A 20,830-nucleotide genomic window follows, 5' to 3' on the forward strand; every position below is an offset into this window, starting at 1 on the left:
GCTCAGGTAGTTTTCTTTATCCAACCCATAACATTCTGAATTAATTTCCCTAAATCTCCACGCTCCAGCCAGCAAACCAGGGTTTGGAGAAGCTTTCCATACCCAGGGAGCTGAAGATGCCACAGATGCCCAGAGCTCCAGCGAGGTGCTCCCTGCCCACAGGACCCCATCTCTGCCCTTCCCCACGCTCCTGCACACCACATTCCCATTTCCATCCCGTATTTCCCAGCCCTGTCCGTCTGTCCTGGACACAGCAGCTGCTATTCCCTGCCTGGCCAGGTAGATGGTGCTCAGCCGGCACCAAGCGGGAATGCATCAGCCATGGAAGAATTCCGCTGCCTCGGATGAAGCCAATAATTCAGCAGAGATTTTCAGTGATGGCTGAGGAAGGTCCCGCTCCAGCCCCAAATTAACGGGACCAACCCAGACCCAGCTATCCCAGCCTTTCACCTTTCACTTCAGGCTGGGAGGTGGTGGATAAACTGCTGCAAACATTTCATCACAAACACTGCTTTCCCAGCTCCCATTCTCTGCTGGAAACTCACTCTGATGACATTTTGCCCCACACCTTCCACCAGCTCCCCTCACACATCTCCCACAAAACCAAAACACAGCAAAGCCCAGAGGAGCAGGAAACAATTTTCCCGTTTTTCCCCCATAAAGTCAGGGGGATGGGGGTCAGGGGGGACCCACAGGGCCCCTCATCCTGCCGGAAGCTTCCAGGCACAAGCAGCAGGGGGAGGGGGTGTCCAGCCTCTCCATCCCCTCACCCCAGGGTCACCCTCCCCAGCCAGGCCGGATGTAGGATGTCTAATATTTCTCCAGATCTGTTTTAGCACTCACACCATCTTGGGAGCAGGAAGCTTAAGCCATTTCCTGCAAGGCATTGCTCTGCCCTTCAAATATTTTCAGCCTCGGTGCAAACTGTTTTAAAACTGAGCCTGGCAGCTGGAAGTGTGAGATCAGAGGAGGGGCTTGTCCAGGGAAAATTCAGTTTGTGAAACCTATCCAGCCCCCGCTGCTGCAGAGCAGCAAAATAAATATTGCTGTGGACAATAAAAGAGAGCAATTAATCTTGCATGTCTGAAAATTGAGAAAGAAAAGCAGAAACTCCAAACAATGTTCTCTGTGCTTCTCCCAAGGGACACAACACTGGTCCCCAGCAGAAAGCCACAGACATGTCCCCCCTTGTCTCCACAGCCACAATTTGAAGCTTTCCCAGCTTTGCTCTTTCTGTGGAGCCCAAATCATGGCTTTGGTTTTCTTGCCCTTCAAACGACTGCCCCATAAATAATCTGTCCCACACATGAGCTGAAATAACCCCAAAGAGACCCTTCCCGCTTCTCCAAGTGGAGCAGAAGACAAATGCTCATTCCCTGAAGCTCTGCAGAAGAATTCTGGGCAGTGCCAGGGCAGAGCTGGAAACCCCCCAGACCCCCCAGGCCAGCAGAGCCCACGTCCCCACAGCACCCTGAGGCAAGGATGGGGACAGAGGGATGGCAGCTCACCTCCTGCTGCTGTCCCTGCTGCTCCAGCCCTCTCACCGTGAGCACTCGTTATCTCCTCTCAGTTCTTCTCCAGGTGACACGCAGGGACACGGGGAAGCAAAGCCATGTCCCAAGGAAGGGCTCTGCTTCCCCTGAGCTCCCACTCGCAGGGCTGCTCCTTCCCAAGACTTTTCTATCCAGGAACCAAAGCCACGAAGCAGAAAGGAAACCCCAGAGCTGCTCCAGGGCCCTGCAGGAACCCTTCACCTCCCAACCTCGGGGCGTGCACTCCTGGGCTGTAAATAAACTTTTATTTACTACACAAAGTAGGGCAAGGAGGACTGTTTCCCTGAGGAATGGTGGGAGGAACATCAGTGTTATGGCAGCATCTCAGATTTCATCTGACTCCACAAAGCAGTTCCTGGAGACCTCGGCAGGAGCCACACAGGGCACAGCAACACCTCAGCAGTGGCCACATCCCACCCAAATCCTGACTGCCCTACCGCTGCCAGGTCAAACAGGAGACCCTCAGGGGCACAGATCTGCCCAGCCACCCTACACCCAGCACTGCCAGGCCTGGAGAGAACAGGGCTGGAGCAAATTCACCTCCTGCATCCCACAGAGCAGCACACAGCCTCGGTCCAGCCTCGGACCGTGACGGGTTCACTGCTGCCTCCCAGGACCACCCACACCCCTCATGTGCTGCCTTATCAAGGTTCCCATCACATCTCAGAGCACTGAACTGCCCAAAGCCAGGCCATCATCCTCAGCACTCAACTGCATCCTCTCATCTTCTCCAAGGCCACCAAAAGGGGTGGACAGGGGGTCTCGGGGGCGGTGTGACCCCGGGGAGGGCTCCAGCAGTGAACTTGGCCTCCCACTTCCACCCCGTTTATCTGCATGCTGGGATGCAGGAGGAAGCAAGTTCAGCCAGAGTTTGTCCAAACAATTATGTTTTATCAGAAAAGCTGCTCAGATCTACTCTTTTTTTCCCAGGACATATCTGGACAATTCCAAGGTAATCTCCATTCTCCATCCAGCCTGCACCAGATGGAAGCAGGGGAAGAGGACATGAGGCAAAGAGCATCCAAACACTCCTGCTCCTCCCTCAGTGCCAGCAGCCTCCAACACTCATCAATCAGGAGGCACAGTCCATCCCACATCTGCTCCCCACACATCCAAAGTCTGCCTTCCAAATCCTTATTTTCTCTTCTAACTATGGGTTTTTCAAATTTAGGAGTGAGCAAGGCAGACTGGCAAGGTTTGGATGCAGAAAACACCTTAGAAAAGGATAGATCCTTTTCCTCCTGGACAGCTCAGGACCTCCCTCTGTAGAGCCACTCCAGTGAGCTGGGAAGTGGCTTCTCCCACCCTGCACAATCCCACAGCAGCTCTGCAAGCAGGACCAGCTAATTCCTAATCCCCAGCTGAACCTGGAAGAAGAAAGAGCCCAATGCAAGGACTGAACCTGGCATCTTGCAACATCCACCAGCTCCCTGTTACAAAAGGAGAAGCTGGAGTGGGCAGAGGGATTCCTCCAAGACAACAAAGGAGTGGACAGCAAAGGCAGGGTCCTGACCAGGCTCTCGTGCCATACAAACTTTTGCCATCTCCTCAGTGTTTTTCTGGCTCTTGGTCCATAATTTTCACTGCAGATGGGGAGGAGTTGTCAGTGAGTGCCCTGATGTATCTCACATGGGATGGAGCACGAGCCTGCACATTTGTACCTTCAGAGACTGAAACCAGGAACTCATCCTGTGCCTCCACGTGCCAGAGCTTCAGAGGAGGGTCCAGGGCATACCAGCTCCTCGGTGCATCAGCAGGGAACAGCACAAGCTCCCAGATCAGAGCAAATGCCAGGCAAAGAGAGCAAAATTCCCCATCCAGAGTCATAACACACAGGGGAAGCAAACACAGGCAGGGGCTCCAGCCCCAGCTGGGTAGGGCAGTTCCTGTGATGTCCCTCCAGATCTACCCAGCCCACACAAAACACGCCCCAGGTGCATTTGAGCTGGAGTTGAAAGCAATGCCCTAAAATTCAAGACCTGTGAGTTACCACACAGCTGTGCCTGAGAAAGCTCCTTTCAGGAGCTTCCATATCATTAACTTTATCACTGCTCTCTCCACATCCTTTTGGATTCCCATCTAATCTTCTTATTCTGAGATCTCCACAAGCTTTTCTTTGGAAGAGGGAAGGAATGCCTGTCCCACTCCATGTGCAGCACGGAGGAGAAAAGGGGGGAAGGCAGAGCCACCATAAAAAGTTAAAGTACTATGGATAAGCATCAAAGAAAAGCTTAACACACACACTTCGGCAAATGATCATCCACAGCAACAGAACAACCTGACCCAAGGGGACCAGGCTGGCTGGGGAGGCTCTCAAGCACTCATGAGAACGAGGGATTAATGCCCTACCCAGTTCTGTGCTGCTGCAAATCCCTTTTCACCTCCATCTCTGACTCTGGGAATAATAGAGGAGAATACCTGGGAAAGAGCACCTGACTCAGACAAACCCTGGACATCTCAAGGGTTGAAAAGCTAAACATAAATCCAAGGTTATGCTCATATTTGACAGAGCATCATCAACCTCTGAACTTCAAGGTGTAGAAAAATATTTCATTTCAGCCATCCTTCATTCCCGTTGGACAAATGGCCTTTGCCATGCAAAAACCAGCCTACAGCTTCCACACAGAACAAACTGCACCTGATACAAACCCAGCAAGCCCAAATGCCCACGCTGTCACTCCTGGGCTGGCACAGCAACCTTAGATGGTTTGTTAAAATTATTTGCTTTCCATAAATGCATAAACATCTGCAAAGTTTTGTTGTTTGCAAAATATTTTGGACCAGGCCCTTGGGTCCAGCTTTGTCTCCCGGCGTTACCTTCGTGCCAAGATAAACCAAAATTATTCAAGAGGGTGAAGTATTGATTCATGTGACCCTACAGAAACCCTGGGGACTCCTGTGCAGAGACCAGTTCAGAAGATCAATGAAATGAGTGACCCAAATTTAACCAACCCAAAGGAAAGCAGCTCTCTCCTCACATCCCTCCTTTAAAACCTCGAACAGATGTAAGAAAAACTGGGCCCAAAGCAGTCTGAGCACAGGCTGCAATCCAAGACCAGCTGCTTTTTCCATTTATAGCCACCTTCACTTCAGCTTCACCACGGCATTTTGGACAATGTAGAAGTGTCTCTGTGTCTGTTTGTTTGCTGGAGGAGTGTAAGGAACACAACTGCCTTGCTGTCAACTTATCTTTTTTTGCTCACAACAACGTTTGATCTTCTCAAAACAAAGTTATCTCTCTATAATCTCAACTCAGTCCTCTGCCAGAGTTTATGGAGTTGGCACTGCACCCAGCCTATGGTGTCCCTTCAACCACTGGCCAACAGAAACATCTCAGGCAGGGACAGCAGTCTAGAAATAGCTTAAAAGAGAGCAATTCCTTAATTACAGAAGGTTCATCACCATTGCCATCGCTTCCCTCCCCCAGCAGACAGCAGAGAAGTCACAAAACCAGCGGCCAGGCCTTGCTGCAGGAGATCAAAGCAAACTCTTTGTTTTATCTTGGCCGAGATAACGGATTTTATTTGCCTTATCAGCCTGTAGGATGATTAGCCTAAATGTGAGAAAGCTGGAGGATCCAAAGGAGCTGAAGGGTGGGGAGCATGCTCCCCCAGCACGACTGCCACGGGCTGCAGACATGCAAATACCACGGGATAAACAGAGAAACTCTTGGGTCTGGTCCCTACACGCTCCCCTCAGCCAGGGCTGCGTCTCCCTCTGCCTTTCAGCACCTCTTGGATGAACACAAAGCCCACGGCAGGCGGGAGCTCTCACCCCTTTCTCAGCCAGCAAAGGCACCTCCGTGCAGGGGCTGCCCCAGTTTCCACCACAGAGCAGAGTCAAAGGTTCCTGAGGGTGCTCAGGGCTCTCACCCTCGAGCCCCAGCCAGGGGACCCTGCAGTCGGTCACCTTCTGCCTGGAACAGGAGGCTCTGACCTCTACAGACACAGGTTCACCCCTGGATCCCTCCTGCAAGGTTCAGGAGGTGAGGAGATGGCATGGACACACAGCCTCGCCCACAGACCCAACCCAGCCATGGAAGAGGCTGCCAGGTCATTAAGGCCAGGGTCACTCTGCAGCTCAGCATGGAATCACAGACTGGTTTGGGTAGGAAGGGACCTTAGAGACCACCCAGTGTCACCCCTGCCATGGCAGGAACACCTTCCACCATCCCAGGCTGCTCCAAGCCTCATCCAGCCTGGCCTTGGACACTTCCAGGGATCCAAGGGCAGCCACAGCTGCTCTGGGCACCCTGTGCCAGGATCTCAACATCGTCACAGGGAAGAATTTAATCCCAATATCCCATTTAATGGCAGTGGCAATCCATTCTCCTTGTCCTGTCCCTCCATCCCTTGTCCCCAGTCCCTCTCCAGCTCTCCTGGAGCCCCTTCAGGCCCTGCAAGGGGCTCTGAGCTCTCCCTGGAGCCTTTTCTCCAGGTGAGCACCCCCACCTCTCCCAGCCTGGCTCCAGAGCAGAGGGGCTCCAGCCCTTGGAGCATCTCCATGGCCTCCTCTGGGCTCTCTCCAGCAGCTCCAGGTCCCTCTGATGTTGGATGCAGCATCCCCAGCTTTGCCCTCTCCTGGTCCCAGACATGATGTGTGGCAGAGAAAGGAAGTGGGAACCGTGGTGTTTCCTGTGGGAAACTATCCCTTTGCATAATGAAGCTGCACTGGGGAGGTCGCTGCTTTTCCTATGGGCCCTCAGGGACTTCCAGCAAGGCAAACAAACCCTCCTGGGTCTGGCTGGCTGCAGTGGACATCTCCTGGGGTGTATCCTGCCCAGCTGGAGCTTCCACGTGGGACAGCACCCACACAACAACCCCCAGGCAAAGGGGCACACGTGTGTGCCAGTGTGAGCAGAGATGAACACAACCCACCGAGCCTGGGGACATTCCTGGGACACAGAGACGTGCAGCACCACCACAGCCATGTCACCCAGTGCCCACATTACACCCCAAAACAGCCCAAAACACAGCCAAAATACAGCCCAAAACACAACCAAAACACAAGCAAAGCACAGCCCAAAACACAGCCAAAGCACAGCCCAAAACACAACCCAAAACACAGCCCAAAGCACAGCCCAAAACAGCCCAAAACAGAGCCCAAAACACAGCCCAAACACAGCCCAAAACACAGCCCAAAACAGTCCAAAACACAACCAAAACACAGCCAAAATACAGCCCAAAACACAGCCAAAATACAGCCCAAAACACGGCCCAAAACACAGCCCAGAACACAGCCCAGAACAGAGCGAGGGGCACACACAGGGAGGGGGAGCAGGCAGTGCCCTCCCCATGCACACGGTGTCCTGGATCTCCTGGATCAGGCAGTGTCTCTGTGATGGGACACATTCCTCTCCCCCACACATGCTCCTGCTCTTCCTTCCAACTCACAGGCACTGCAGGTCTAGATTTTTCCAGATTATCTCATTTTTGGCACCTGCGTTCACACGGTTCACAAACCGAGACTCAGCGTTTCCCACTCAGCCTCTCCATTCCTGGGCTGTAGGAATTTTCCCATTAAAAATAATAACAAGAACAAAAAAAGACTGCCCATAACCTAGCCCGAATCTGTCAGCTGGTTTTGGAGGAAACATTTCCCTACAGCTTTAATCTCTTTGTACTGTTAGAGAGCTGGAAAGGGTGACTCACTGCATCTCCCCTCAGCCCTGGGTTCTCCATCCCAGGGAGCCTCGCTGTGTTTGTCCAAATCCCTATAACCCCTGCAGCCCCACGCCTGTGCAGCACAGGACAGGAGAAAAGTCACCCCAAGGCTTGTGTGGCTTCACTTCTCCATCCCCATGGCAGGATTGGGGCTTGAAACTTGTGGGAGGGCCCCGGGCTGCATCCCCCACCACGACTTCCCAGCACACAGCAACAGGTCTTGGCTTTCACAGGGATTTCAGTGGATCTCAATGTTTCCTTCTTTCTATTTTTAAGTATTTTTTTTTATTGTTTAAATGTTAACCGAGCTCTATGGGAGCTCTAAAGAGAAGTCTTTCCATAAGGGTTCTAGCTGGAAAAAAGAGTGAAAACAGTTGAATTGCTTTGCTCTCCTGGTGTTGCCCTGCTTGTTGTGCAGCAGAATAGATGGAGGGACCCTGCTGAGTTTTAGGGTGCACCTGGCACCCCGTATGGCTGTCCCAAAGTGGCCATGGGACAAAAACTCCAACGAAGCTGAAAGCTCAGAGATGTTCAGACTGTTTTGCATAGACCCAGGTTGGGCCACAGAGGAAGGTCACATCCCTGTTTTAGGTGAATGTTCCCATTTTTCATGATATCTGCCTTGATTTATCTAAAGAAACTCCAGAGGATCCTTGCCATGAAGGCCCCCAGGGCAGGAGCAGTGGTGGGACAGAGCCTGCATCGCTGGCTGAGTGCTGTCCCCAGCGCCAGGACAACCACAGCAGCTGTGAGGAGACAAACAGGAGCATCAGAATGATCCAGCTTTCACTTTTCATCTTGGAGTGCTTCCAGTCCATCACCTGAGATCCCAGAACTGAGCCTTCACCCAGCACCGAGCCATCGACGGACTGGGGGAAGTAGAAACAGACTATTAAACCAAAATGGAAAACATTCACTTTTCTGGGGCCAGCAATGCCTTCCCCGCTCCCCAAGCCCAACCACCAGACTTTGCAAGGAACAAGAGAAGGCCAAGATGTTCAACCACACAAGCACAGTGCCAGGGATGAGAAGCACAGTGGAATGGGATGCTGTGGCAGGATCACCCATGACAGATTTGAGGATTCTCCTGTCCCTCATCCAGCTCCCGAGGATCCCACCAGATCCCTCCATTGCAAAGGGCAGGTGGGTCTCTCTGGATGAAGTTCCCTGATCCTCTCCTCACAGGGATGAACCAGCTCCTGCCACACTGGCACCACAGCCCTGCTGAGAGCTGTCCTGCCAGCACAGGGCAGGAACATCCTCCTCTGCCAGCTCCATCCCAGCCCAGTGCCCCGGGCCTGGGAGTGCCCACAGCCCGGGAGAGGTCACCCCCACCCACTCACATTTGGATAATTCACATTTGGTGAGTCCTGCACAGCAAGGACAGCCTCCCACAGTGCCCAAGGCTGCGGGTTCAGAAACAGCCCTTCCCTTCACCTTGTTTTTATGGCTATTTTTAATTGTTTGTGCCTCTTTCTGCCCTCTGCATGTCCTTCCCTTGCCTGCACCCACTGCACAGCCCAGCTCACACATTGCTCTGGCAATCCACACCACCTGGTCATCCCACCACATCTCCTTGTCCCAGCTGGGGAGCACCAGCCACACAAAATCTCCACTGGAGATTTTGGGGACACAAAGTCCACCTTTGCAGTGGCACATCCCACAGGGACAGGTGCCTCTGTCCCATCTCTCTGTCACTAATGGCCCAGTTCAATGTTATAGCAGCACAAACAAAGCAGATGCTCCCCAGGGAGTGTAAGAGAGCCCAAAGACTCAGACAGGGAGAACACTGATGGGGAGGAATATTTCTTAATTTCTTATTTTCCCCATTAAACACCTCCTGCTCTCCTCACACCTCGGGAAGCCCAGCTCTGGAGCGGGCCCAGCTACCCTAATGAAGTTCAGCACTGAAATTACTCCTTTCCTCTGTGGTTTGTTCTGAGCTGCCAAGCTCCCTGTGACTGTTATTCTCCTCTGACCGGCCCCTTCCTGCACAACACGCTCTCCTGCATGCCTTCAGCAGCAGGCCAAGGCAGCTGAGCCTGACAGCTGGGGAAGGCAAGTCCCAGCACAGGAGTGAGGGCAGCTGGAGGCAGCTGCCTGCATCCCTGCTCAGCTGTTTGTGCTGCAGAGCCACCAGCAACGGGATCCAGGGGTGTCCAGTGCTCCAGGAGCACCTCCTGGTGACCCAGAGCCCAGAGCAGGAGCTGCCACACGTTGTCTCTGCTGCAGACACCAGAGAGGCAGCGTCCTCCTTTGGGGGTTGTGGTGGGGCCCAAGCTGCAGTGGAGCTGGTGAGCACGGGCAGTGTGCCTGCACCCATCCTGGTGAGGGTCCCTGTGCAGCCCACCCAGATCTCTCTGTGCTCTTGCACCAGCAACGAGGAGAGAGGCCACACATCTGCCCAGCATCACCTTAGGGTGAGTGTTGTGGACCAAGGGGAGGAGCGTCCCAAAATGGGGTCCTGTGTGACCAGGGCAACCTCAGATCATGGCAGTGGAGGATCAGGATGGGGACATGTGCTCTGGCAGTGACCCTGGGCTGTAGCCTTGTGCTGACACCCAGGGAAAACGAGACAGAGCCCTCACAATCCCTCCAGCTTTGTCTTCTGGCTCTTTGTGGCAGTGGGGTTGGACCTAGATGATCTTTAGGGTCCCTTCCAAGCCAAACCATTCTGTGATGGTTCTTGGAGACATTTGGACTGAAAGCCCCTTTTGTACCAGACCCAGGCTGGCTCGTGCTGCAGGGCAGACTCAGACAGCTGGGCTCAGGGGTAACACTCATCCCAGCAGCTGTCCCCCCTCTCCCCTCCCTGGGCAGCTGCAGGATTCAGCAGCTCAGCCAGCCCTCTGCTCTTAAAGTGCCCAACCAGCCGTGGGCTTCAGAGCTGGGGACCCTCAGAGCAGCCCAGACCCAGCAGGACCAGGCTGAGCACCCACCCACAGGGCAGGATGGGTCTCCTGGGCACCACACACAGCAGCTGGGGGTGACAGGGGGCTCACACAAACCCCACCCTTGGGGCTGGGGCTCAGAGCTCGGCTGTGCCCAGCTGGAGATGGCCCAGCTGAGAAAAGCCACACCTACAGCAGGCACATTAAGAAAAAACCACTTTTTGATATCAGCTTCCCTGCTGCCTCCTGCCTTGGTTTCACACCAGCACACACCACAGCCCGGCCTCTCTGCAGGGCCTGACCACAGGGCTGCACCCAGGAGAGGGGATGGAACCCCTGCTCCAGCTCCAGGGCCAGGCATGGACCTCCCAGGTCCTGGCTCAGCCACCCCACCCCATCCCACAGCCCCCAGGGAGAGGCACAGGGTGGGGAGGGAGGGGGTGCCCCATCCGACCACTGGATCCCTCACAGGAGAGAGCTCATGGGGGATGGAGAATGGAAAAGTAATTAACAGGTCTGAAAGGAAAATCTCTGAAACATTATGGGGAATAAATGACAGCTGGTAAGGGAGGGAAGCTGGCTTTAATATGGAACTAATTGAAAACAAGATAGGGCTAATATAAGCCAGGTCTCCAGTTTAATAGTGGCTCTGGTCCATGATGTTATTAGACTTTGTCTCCAAGGTCAAAAATCCCTGACTTCTGCTAATGAAGAGGCGGTTCCTGCCCCAGAACCATAAACAACACCACCAAACAACAATATCCCAACACCACTTCCAGAGCCAGCACCTCTCCTGCACCTCGGAGCCCTGCCAGGGTCTGTGGGTGTGCAGGCAGGGCCTGAGCTGGCAGAACTGTCATTTCCCAGCACCCAGGCTTTTGGCATTTCCTTTTCTTTCCTTCTAGACCGGAGAGAATTTCTGATTGAACCCGACAGCTCCTTCAGGCAGGATAAGCCCAAGGGTATCAGCTCTGCGTGTGGACACACGTGAGCACAGAGCTCAGAGCAGCCTCCAGAGGCGTCACCACGGGAGCCGAGAGCAGCAGGCAGCACTCGGCATCTCCCGTGGGACACCGAGGCAGTGACCAGCCCGAGCCTCAGCCAGGCCTGCACTCACCTTCTTCCCTCTTGGGCGGGCTCTCCACGGGCAGGGGCTGCGCTTTGGGCTCTGCCTGCTGGGGCTGGGCGGGCTCGGAGCTCTCCACTGGCCGCGTGGCCTCCGCAGCTTTGGCCACCTGGATGTCCAGGCGCCGGGGCGCGGCGTCGGGCGCGGCGGCGTTGGCGGGCTCGGCTCTGCGCTGCGGCAGCTCGGGGATCTTGGAGGCCGGCGCCTCCGCCCGCCGCAGCCCCGGCTCCTGGGGCTTGCCCAGCGTGATCTCAGTCCTCCTGGCCGCGGGCTCGGGGGGTTTGTGCCCCACATCTGCTCGCTTGAGGCCGAACCGCGACAAGCCCGAGCTGGAGTTCTCCACCTGCTTGGATGAGATGTCAATGGAGATTTCTGTTCTTCTGGACACCGGCTCGGGCAGTTTGGGTCCAGAGAGCTCCACTCTCCTCAGAGGGGGCTTGGGGGACCTTTGGACTGTGGGCTCCGCATGGCGGGCGGACGGCTCCGAATTCCGGGCGCCGAGTTCCTGAAACTTCTGCGTGGAGCTGGACACGGTGGACCTGAGGAGGGTGTTCGGGGCCCGTCTTTGTGGGGTGGAGGAATTTGAAGACTGATCTACCTCCTCGACCTCAAAGGATCTTTTCAGAGCTGAAAAACATGAAAAGTGGTTCAGGATTTAGTGACCATCCACCTGAGTGTCTCCAGAGATGCTTACAGACACTGCACAAGGCTCATAACTCCATTTCTGCTCCTTCACCCCAGGATTTGTAAACCATTTAAGCAGCTGGGGATTAAAGGCCCTGCCTCTTCAGACACATTAAAAACAGAGTAATGAAACAAATCAGGGCCAGGAAATTCAGCCCTAGAACAGAAATCATCCCCACACTGCCCTCCGTCCCACACTCAGAGGGGAGCAGGGCACTGCATTTGGGGGAAGACAGAGATCTTCCAACACCTTGCTCTCCCTCTCACATCCAAAGGATGAACAGATTTTGCTGAGCACTGCCAGCAAAGTCCAAGCTGGAAACAGGAAAACAATCCCAAGAGAGCACCAAATCAATATAAATGCAGCAAAAAAACCAAAGGTGGCAGCCACAGAAGCTCTATCCTTAAAAACAAACCTAGAGACCACATGAACCAAAGACTGAAGTGTTTTGAGCACATGGACTTGAGACCTCGATACCAGGAAAGGGACAATGGATCTCTGCTCCTTACAGGACCCAGCCCGGTAAAAACAAAAGGCTGAACTCCACAGAAAGGGAATCACTGCTGGATTCCATCGAAAAGCCACAGGATCCCTGTAAATCCCATGATCCCTGCAGCACCCCCAGGCAGGCACAGGGGCAGGGCAGGGTAAGGCGCAGCCTTGGGATCCCAGAGGAGGCAAGGCTGAGCTGGTGTGCTGACAGCCACACTGCTAACAGCCAGCACAAGCATCAGCAATGAGTCCACACATCCTTCACATCAACAGAACAGGAGCAGTGAGATTTAGCCTTTAGAAACCTGGGCTTGAGATCCCACGGGCCGTCCAGGGAGAGACTGGAGCCCAGCCTTGCCTCCTCCTGGGAGGTCCTCCCCTCCCTGGGGTGGAGCTGGAGAGGAGCCACCATGGAAGCATCCGTGTTCCAGGGCTGCTGTGACCGCCCAGGGCAGGGCCTGGGGACGTGGGGACATCGTCCCTCCATCCCTCGGACACATCCGTTTGCTGGACAGGAGCCATCGGTCACTGCTGGCTCCAGCCGGTGGGACAGGAGGGGACCCAGCCGCGTGGCAGCTCCGCTCCAACACCGCTGACACCAGCAGATGTCACCTCTGTCCTGGCAGCAGGGGCTGGGACAGCCACGCTGACATCCCCTGGCAGCAGCACAGGGAACCCAGAGGAGATGGAGAGGAAAGCAGGGCCCTGGAGCTGGGGCGCACTGGGGACACTGCCAGGGGTTAAAATGTGAGGATACAGACTTGGCCCTGCTTTCCCTTTTGGGGGGAATGCCCCAAAACTCCTCACTATGAACCCCAGGCTGTAAAACCAGCCTGGATGGGCACTGAGGAGCCTGAGAGCAGGAGCCTCCCCAGGATGTTCTGTATTAGTGACCTGGCAAAGTGACTCTGCGCTCAGGGACAGACAGACAGGAATGGACACACGCCCATGTCCCCCAGCTGTGGGTCAGACCCCAGCATGAGAACTGCTGGGAAGCAACAGGAGTCTGGGATGGGCTCCCAAGGGTGGGGTCCCGGCTGGCATGGGCAGGGAGGGATACACAGAGAGCTCCAACCCCAGTGTCAGCCTGATGGGGACAGCACCAGGGCCGCTCTGTGGCCATGGAGAGAGGAAAGCACCAAAGCACAACACTCACCCCCTCTGTAAACCCAGAAAGGGTCCTCAAAGGGCACCTCATGGCAAAATGGTCTGTCTTGCGTCTCAGAAATATTCAGACATTGGTAGAAGAAGGGAGGAAGGCAATAAAGAAAACTGAGAATGCTTTTTCTCAGATTTATCTGTTTTCTGACCTCTGTAGAGCTCTCGCAGCCATGCCATCACCTGCTCACAGGGGTGGGATGCTCCCTGCAGCACTCCCTGCCCTGCAGCTCTGTGTCCAAGTCACAGCTCTCAGCATCCCCAGAATAATTAATCCAAAAAAAGCCCCACAGTGGAAAGCATCAGTGGAAAATGTTTCAATGTGCTGGAACTCTCAGGTCTCCATCCTTGACCCTCCAGCACAGGTTTTCTACAGTTTCCCTTCTCCATCACACACTTTATCCAGAAACTAACATTTCAGCTGGGCTTTTTTCCCCAAACCCCCACATTTAAAACAATGCTCCAGCCAAGCCCAGCTTGCATTTTGCTGGAAACAAAGAGAGCGGAAGGGACAACCCGATGGGGAGCCCTGCCTGGCCTTGAGCAAAGCTGGGTGGGCAAGAGCAGCAGAGGACACGGCCCTGGCAGCTCCCTGAGGGATGGAATCACAGTTCTGTCCACGTCAGGCTCTTCAAACCCGCCGGTCACTCCTCCAGCCAGCTCAGTCTCCACCTCTTCCCTTCAACAAGCAGCCCCATAACCTCCTGAGAGACGTCTTGAGGAACAGGGTAAATGCTCTCAAGGAGCCCAGCAGTGAAGGAAATGCTGACAAGAATCTTTCCTTAATGGACATTGCCCTGGAGACCCCTCAGTGCCAAGTGGTTTGGGGATTTCTTTCTGACCTGCTAAAGAGCTCTGGATACAAACAGCCCTGCTGACCTCCAAGGGCTCCTCACATGAGCCACATCCATCATCTCCACTCCTCTGAGCCCTGCTGCCACTTCCTAAAGAAATGGTGGGTAACTCCACTGCAGTGCTGACCTACATGGCCCCTTTCTTTTGACTTTAAACCCCAGAGAGTGCCCCAAGCCCAGGGTAAACCTGCCCAATGCCACCCATGTGGTCTTTCTGGAGCACAGCCAGCCCCTGTCCTTATCGAAGGGCTGGACTGAATTACAACACCCAAAATGAGCTTTTTTCCAGGTCCTCCTGAGCCCTGTTGCAGAAAAGAGAAAAAGGTCAAAGCCCAGACACGAAGGGGTTCAAAAAGCCCGAGGCAGAGCTGCAGAACCATGAACTGAGGGGGCTGGGTGAGGAACCTTCACCCCAAAGAGGGGCAGAAATGGCTCAGCACAGTTTCTGACATCAATATCATGAGGAGCCCCAGGTCCCAGTGGCATTCCCTCCCCAGCAGGGGCACTGACTCGCCTGGGGACAACCCAGGAGCTTCCTCACCCACAGCTCTGCAGGATGGGGTGTCCATCTCATGGTTTCATGGGATTTTGGTGACCAGCTTGTCCTGCTGGCACATTTGGCCACTGCCCTGAATTCAGCATGCCCTGGAGAAGGTCAGACATGCCAGGCATGAGAAAGGAGAAGGACTGTGACCACAAGGGTTTGTGTTTCCACCTCTGAGACAGAGCCCCCCTGCCATGAACACGATCCTCAGGAATGTCACCTTCAGCAGTGGTGGCCCTCAGAGGGACCGAGCTCCCTGCTCAGCACTGCCTCTCTCCTCCTCGCATGAGAAGAGAGAAGGACCTCAGGAAGCACAACAGCTCTCAAAAAAAGAGAAAAAAACTTATAAATAGTGTGTCCTGCCCAGAGCCAGGAAAGGAAAGTAAACAGCCTCTGCTGCAGATGACCCTCCTCCCAGCTTCCTGCAGGGAAGTGTCCGTATTCCTCACAAAAACAGGAGCTGCAGGCAGGGCAGGGCTGTAGGGCCCCACACCCCTCTGCCAGGCCAGGGTCCCACATGGCCACCTGTGGCTGTTTCTCCATGTCCCCAAGGGCTCCAGGTCCCTGTCACACCCCTGACAGCCTGAGCAAGGTGTCCCTGCCCTGAGCAGGGCTGCACAAGTGTCCCCCCTGTTGTACTTTGCAGGGGGTTTTGGGCACGAGCAGGGCTCCCCCAGCCCATGCCATTGCCTGGCTGGTGCTGGAGGCAGCTGGGCAGGGAAGGTGCTGCAGGAGTTGAGCACCACCCTTCCTTCTCCTCCTCTGGAGGTGCACGTGGGGCTGAGCCTGTGCTGCCTTTGGCATGTGCTTCTCTCATCCACTTCCAGACCCATCCACACATCTCTGGCTCAATCCACCACTGCTGAAGGCAGCAGCTTTTGGGCAGGGAAAGCCCAAAATCCCCTAAAATGAGATTTCCAAGCGCTTCCCATCGGATGCAAGAGACCACCACCATCATGTCAGGGTCAGGAACCGCTCACTGCAACGTCCCTTTGGGGACCAGACCTTTGCAAACCTCTCAAGGTCACAGTGTTTAGCTCAGCACCACCCAGCTCTGCAGGGCTGGCTTCACAAATAGCACTGCTAATCCTCTTGTTGGATGAGGAAGGCACGGGCTGTGCACAAGGACCTGCCCTCCTGAAAACCCAAACGTGCTCCAGGCCAGACAGGAGCTTGGGGGTGAGAACTGTTGGCCTTCATCCTGCTCAAATGCTCCCCAAAAGCAGGCACAGGGGCTGAAAAGGAGAAAACATCGATTTCTCTTTCTATTTCATTCAGCAGTGCTGGGGGTGGCTGCACAGTGAGGCCACTGTGTCCTCCTGGTCACCCCCAGCCAGGCACCAGCAGGTCACACACCATCTTTAACCATCTTTAGCCATACTTTAACCATCAGTTAAAGCTGCTCTTTAGAAATCCTCTAACCTGGGGAGAGAGGGCAGAGGTCTGGTTCAAATCCCAGCAGCTCATGCAACAGCCAAGAGTCTTCCAGAGATGTCACAAGTGAGTGGCACTGGGGACTCGCACACGCACAGCTCTGGCTGAAGCAGAGTCCCTCCTCGGGAGTCCCAGGGCTGCTCAGATGCCACCAAGGGATCTGGTTCCTGCACAAGGACTGCACATCTCCCAGCTGGAAGCTCTGGAGCACGCTGCCAGCCTGGCTCCGGGCACCCCGGGGGGGTCAGCCAGGGAACAGCTGCAACATCTGCTCCTCCTCTCTTCCCTTTTTAAACACAATATCCCGCCAGCAGGCCAGGGGAGGCTTTATACAAGGAAACATCTATGCACAGAGCTCGGGAGGAGACCAAAATAAACAGCAAGGGATGCTGGCTCCTCCGGGACCTGCTTCCCAGCCGGAGCCTCCAGCCCTGTCGCGGCCGCAGCGCCCAAATGCTTCCCATTAAACCCCGGTGCCCCTGGCGTGGTCTCCGTAACCCTGGGGTTACATTTGCTTGCTTGCTTAAGCACAGAGAGCTCTCCTCGGGTTTTTGGACACGAAAGAGCCCTTTGGGGCCGGGGCAGCCGGCGCCCCGTTATTTCCCACCACACAATGGCAGCGTTTGAGAGCCAGGGCTCGCTCTAAACTGCTACCAGATGGTCACCTCCTGTTCCCGGGCAGGAAAGGGGGGAGGCTGCAGCTCTCATCTTTCAAGGAACCCTTGGAAACCCAACACAGCGTTTAAAGCTTCCCAGAGCCCCCTGACAGGCAGCAGGGTGCTCGTGGAGCTTTTCTGGCCCAGGCTGAGAGCAAAGAGCGTTTGCCCACGGGGCCACCTGGGCCTGGCTTACCCAAACCTCCCCTGAGTGATGGCACTGAAGAGCTGCCACCACCCCACCAGAGATGGAGTGAACTAAAGGGGGCAAAAGTAGGGTGTTCTGCATGTACCTAGAGGGTATATCCACTGTGTGTTAAACCTGAAGGTCCCACAGCAGAAAGGGAAGGGAGCTGCAGCCCTGCTGCAGGGCCAGAGCAGGATATCTCTACCCCATCCTCACCAACAAGGTGCTCCCAGCTCCCCTGAGCCCCTCAGTGGGGCCAAAATCACAGGTCTGAGATGGAAAATCCCTGCTGGCGCAGGCAGCAAGCGATGCTGCACAAGCTGGCAGGATTTTGTGAGCACACACAGCTTCAAAACAGCCCGAGAAACTCAGATCCCCTCTCACATCCACAGAAAACAAGGCAGGAAAATTTAAAAGCACCTTTCCCAAAAAGGTGATCCAACAAAAGAAAGAGGTAAGGGCTGCTGGAGCCCCTCCCTGTGCTTGTGCCAGGAGGCTTCACACCTTTCCTTTACCAAAAAACCCACCTAGCTGCACTACATATATACATATATATAAAAAACATAGATCTATATCTATATATCTATCTAAATCTATCTATATATATTTATTTATACCTATACCTATATATCTATATCTATATATATATATCTATATATATATATATATATCTGTGTATCTGTAGATAGATAGATAGATAGGTAGATAGATACAGATATATAGATATATATGTAGTGACACTCTGCTGTTGTACCCTCACTCCCATGCTATCCTGGGTCAGGTTATAAACAGTTTATGCCCAAATCCTCTCTCTGATTTCACAGCCTCCAAGAGAAGTTGCAGTAGATTGCCTGCTCTGACATGAATCACATGTACAAGAAAATGCTGGCAACGTGCTGTCTATGCAGGGCCTTCCTGGATGGTGTAAACGGTACCAAAGGTGAGTTCTGGTGGAAATTTGGGGATAAATGCAAATTCAGAGCTCTGAATTAACTCAAGGCAGCATTTCTCTCACTCACAGCAAGGTATTAAACAGCCTGAGGCTGATGCAGCAAACCATCCTTTCCCAGAAATCAACGTGCAAAAGCAACGTCGGGACTGAGAACAGAAAAAATAAAGTCCACACTCAGATTAATACAAAATCCCAGCTTTCCAGTCCCTGTAATGCAGTTCTCAAAAGATTTTAGCTTGATTCTCTATTACACTTGGGTTTATATAACCATTAACTCGCAGCAAAATGCTTCCAGATCAGAGCAGCATATTTTACATCCCTTATATTCATTTCATACTTGTACAGAAAATGACATAAAACACAGGGTATCCAGCCCAGCAGATTGCATTACTGGCTCTGCCACGGGCTCACTCCAGCTCCTGTCTCCACTCTGTGCTCCAGTTTCCTTCCACAGGGGGAGGAGGAAGGAGAAATAAATCATTTCTGTGCCTCCCACGGGGCTGTAGATTTGGTTTGGTTCACTAATATTTCTAAAAGGCCTCGGAACGATTACCCAGAGACAAAAGCACGATGCAGATGGTCTGGCAGAGCCCAGCCTGCCCCGTGCTGGTGCCACAGATGCCATCCCCAGGTGTCATGAATCCCAGTGCCCATGCAAGGGACATGGAGAGTGACACAGGGAGAGACCAGCCTCATGGAGAGTGACACAGGGAGAGACCAGCCTCATGGAGAGTGGCTCAGGGGGAGACCAGCCTCATGGAGAGTGACACAGGGAGAGACCAGCCTCATGGAGAGTGACACAGGGAGAGACCAGCCTCATGGAGTGACACAGGGAGAGACCAGCCTCATGGAGTGACACAGGGAGAGACCAGTCTCATGGAGAGTGACACAGGGAGAGACCAGCCTCATGGAGAGTGACTCAGAGGGGTGACCAGCCTCATGGAGTGACACAGGGAGAGACCAGCCTCATGGAGAGTGACACAGGGAGAGACCAGCCTCATGGAGATTGACTCAGAGGGGTGACCAGCCTCATGGAGAGTGACACAGGGAGAGACCAGCCTCATGGAGAGTGACACAGGGAGAGACCAGCCTCATGGAGAGTGACACAGGGAGAGACCAGCCTCATGGAGAGTGACACAGGGAGAGACCAGCCTCATGGAGAGTGACACAGGGAGAGACCAGCCTCATGGAGAGTGACACAGGGAGAGACCAGCCTCATGGAGAGTGACACAGGGAGAGACCAGCCTCATGGAGTGACACAGGGAGAGCCCAGCCTCATGGAGTGACTCAGGGGGGTGACCAGCCTGGGCAGCAGGGACTGCCTGATTTAATCAGTGAATTCTCCCTTTGAGAAGATGCTTTGATGGGCGGTGTTGCAACATGCTGGTTAAAAAGCTACAGAAAAGCTTTTTATTGGTAAATTGGTAAAGGGGGCAAAGGAGGGACCCAGGGGCCATTCAGCCCTGCAGTGCTGCCCACTCCTGCCTGCACTGCCTGCTGATTGCTGCTGTCCCTGCTGCCAGCTCTGATGGCTCTCCTGGAGGGGACACCCAGCACCGCAGTGGGAGATGTTGTCCAAATGTCCTGAGGGCTGCCAGAGAGCAGAGCCCTCCTCCTTCCTCCTCCCTGGGAAACGTGCTTTGAAGAAGAAAATACAATCCATCCTTTTCACATTTCCCTGTATTTTCACTTCCAGTGGCCGAGATGAAAGAAAGCCTGAGTCCCCAGCTCAGTCCTCAGCACACTCCTTGTCTCCAAACCAGGGCAGCTGACCAGTGCCACTGCCCTCACCACCAATCCCTGCCACGACCCCCAGGGCTGGGAGAGGCTGCAGAGCACCCACCTCACCCTGGCAAGGGGCTGCACACTTTTGTGATGCTTGGCTCCCAAAGTGCCACCTGTACTGCCAGCAGGACAGTGGCACAGACTGATGTCACCGTGTCCCCTGCCCTGCAGCCCACAGGGCTGGCTGACACTGACTGTGCCTACCCCTGGGCACCAACAGCCCACCCCAAACTGCCCTGGTCGGGGTGCCAGCAGCTCTGGGAGGATGCAGGGTCACACCACCCACGGCATCTCTCCTCTGGCACACAAACCAGCCAAGGATGGACACTGCCCGTGGGCCACCGCTCTGGAGGTGTCCCCAGGAGACCCGAGGGCTGAGTTCCATCCAGCAGCCTGACAAAAGCAATCAGGGTAAAAGCCTGAGTCACAGCCATCAGGAGATCAGAGCTGTTCAGAATGAGCTGCAGCCAGCAACAAACCCCTTCTTGCCCAAGGGCTGCTCCTTGCCTGCACTGCTTGTGAGGAAGGAAGTGGGGAGGGGTCTCCTGCACCCAGGAGGGCTCTCCCCACCATGGCACCAGCACAGCAGCTGGGTACAAACTGCTGGTGCCACCAGAGGGGTGCCAGGACCAAACAATACCCTGCAGGTGTGAAATGAGAACTGGCCAGGACACAACCCCATCCCTGTGAAGGGCATGACAGCCACAAAGAGCTCCCCTGATGGACCCTGACCCCCACCAACAGGTACAGCCCCACCAGGAACTGCACTCACACCCACTGACACATTTTACAGGCTTCAAACAAGTTTAACCAGGATTTAGGGTCACTTGGCTTGCTGCCTCCACGTCCC

General features: G+C 54.5%; 1 protein-coding gene across 10 annotated transcripts in view; it reads right to left on the bottom strand.

Moving 5' to 3' along the window:
* The window catches only part of SEPTIN9 (septin 9), a 136,037-nt gene that overhangs the window by 42,380 nt on the left and 72,827 nt on the right, over positions 1 to 20,830 (bottom strand). For 9 of the 10 annotated variants that reach the window (XM_058852465.1, XM_058852464.1, XM_058852459.1 and 6 more), the window contains one exon: positions 11,225 to 11,860. In XM_058852465.1, coding sequence (XP_058708448.1) covers positions 11,225 to 11,860 — 636 coding nt within the window. Of the gene's footprint in view, positions 1 to 1,508; positions 1,710 to 11,224; positions 11,861 to 20,830 lie in introns of those variants that run through there. The other variant, XM_058852468.1, reaches the window with a different exon arrangement.

This window comes from Poecile atricapillus, chromosome 17, assembly GCF_030490865.1.
Source record: "Poecile atricapillus isolate bPoeAtr1 chromosome 17, bPoeAtr1.hap1, whole genome shotgun sequence".
NCBI lineage: Eukaryota > Metazoa > Chordata > Aves > Passeriformes > Paridae > Poecile > Poecile atricapillus.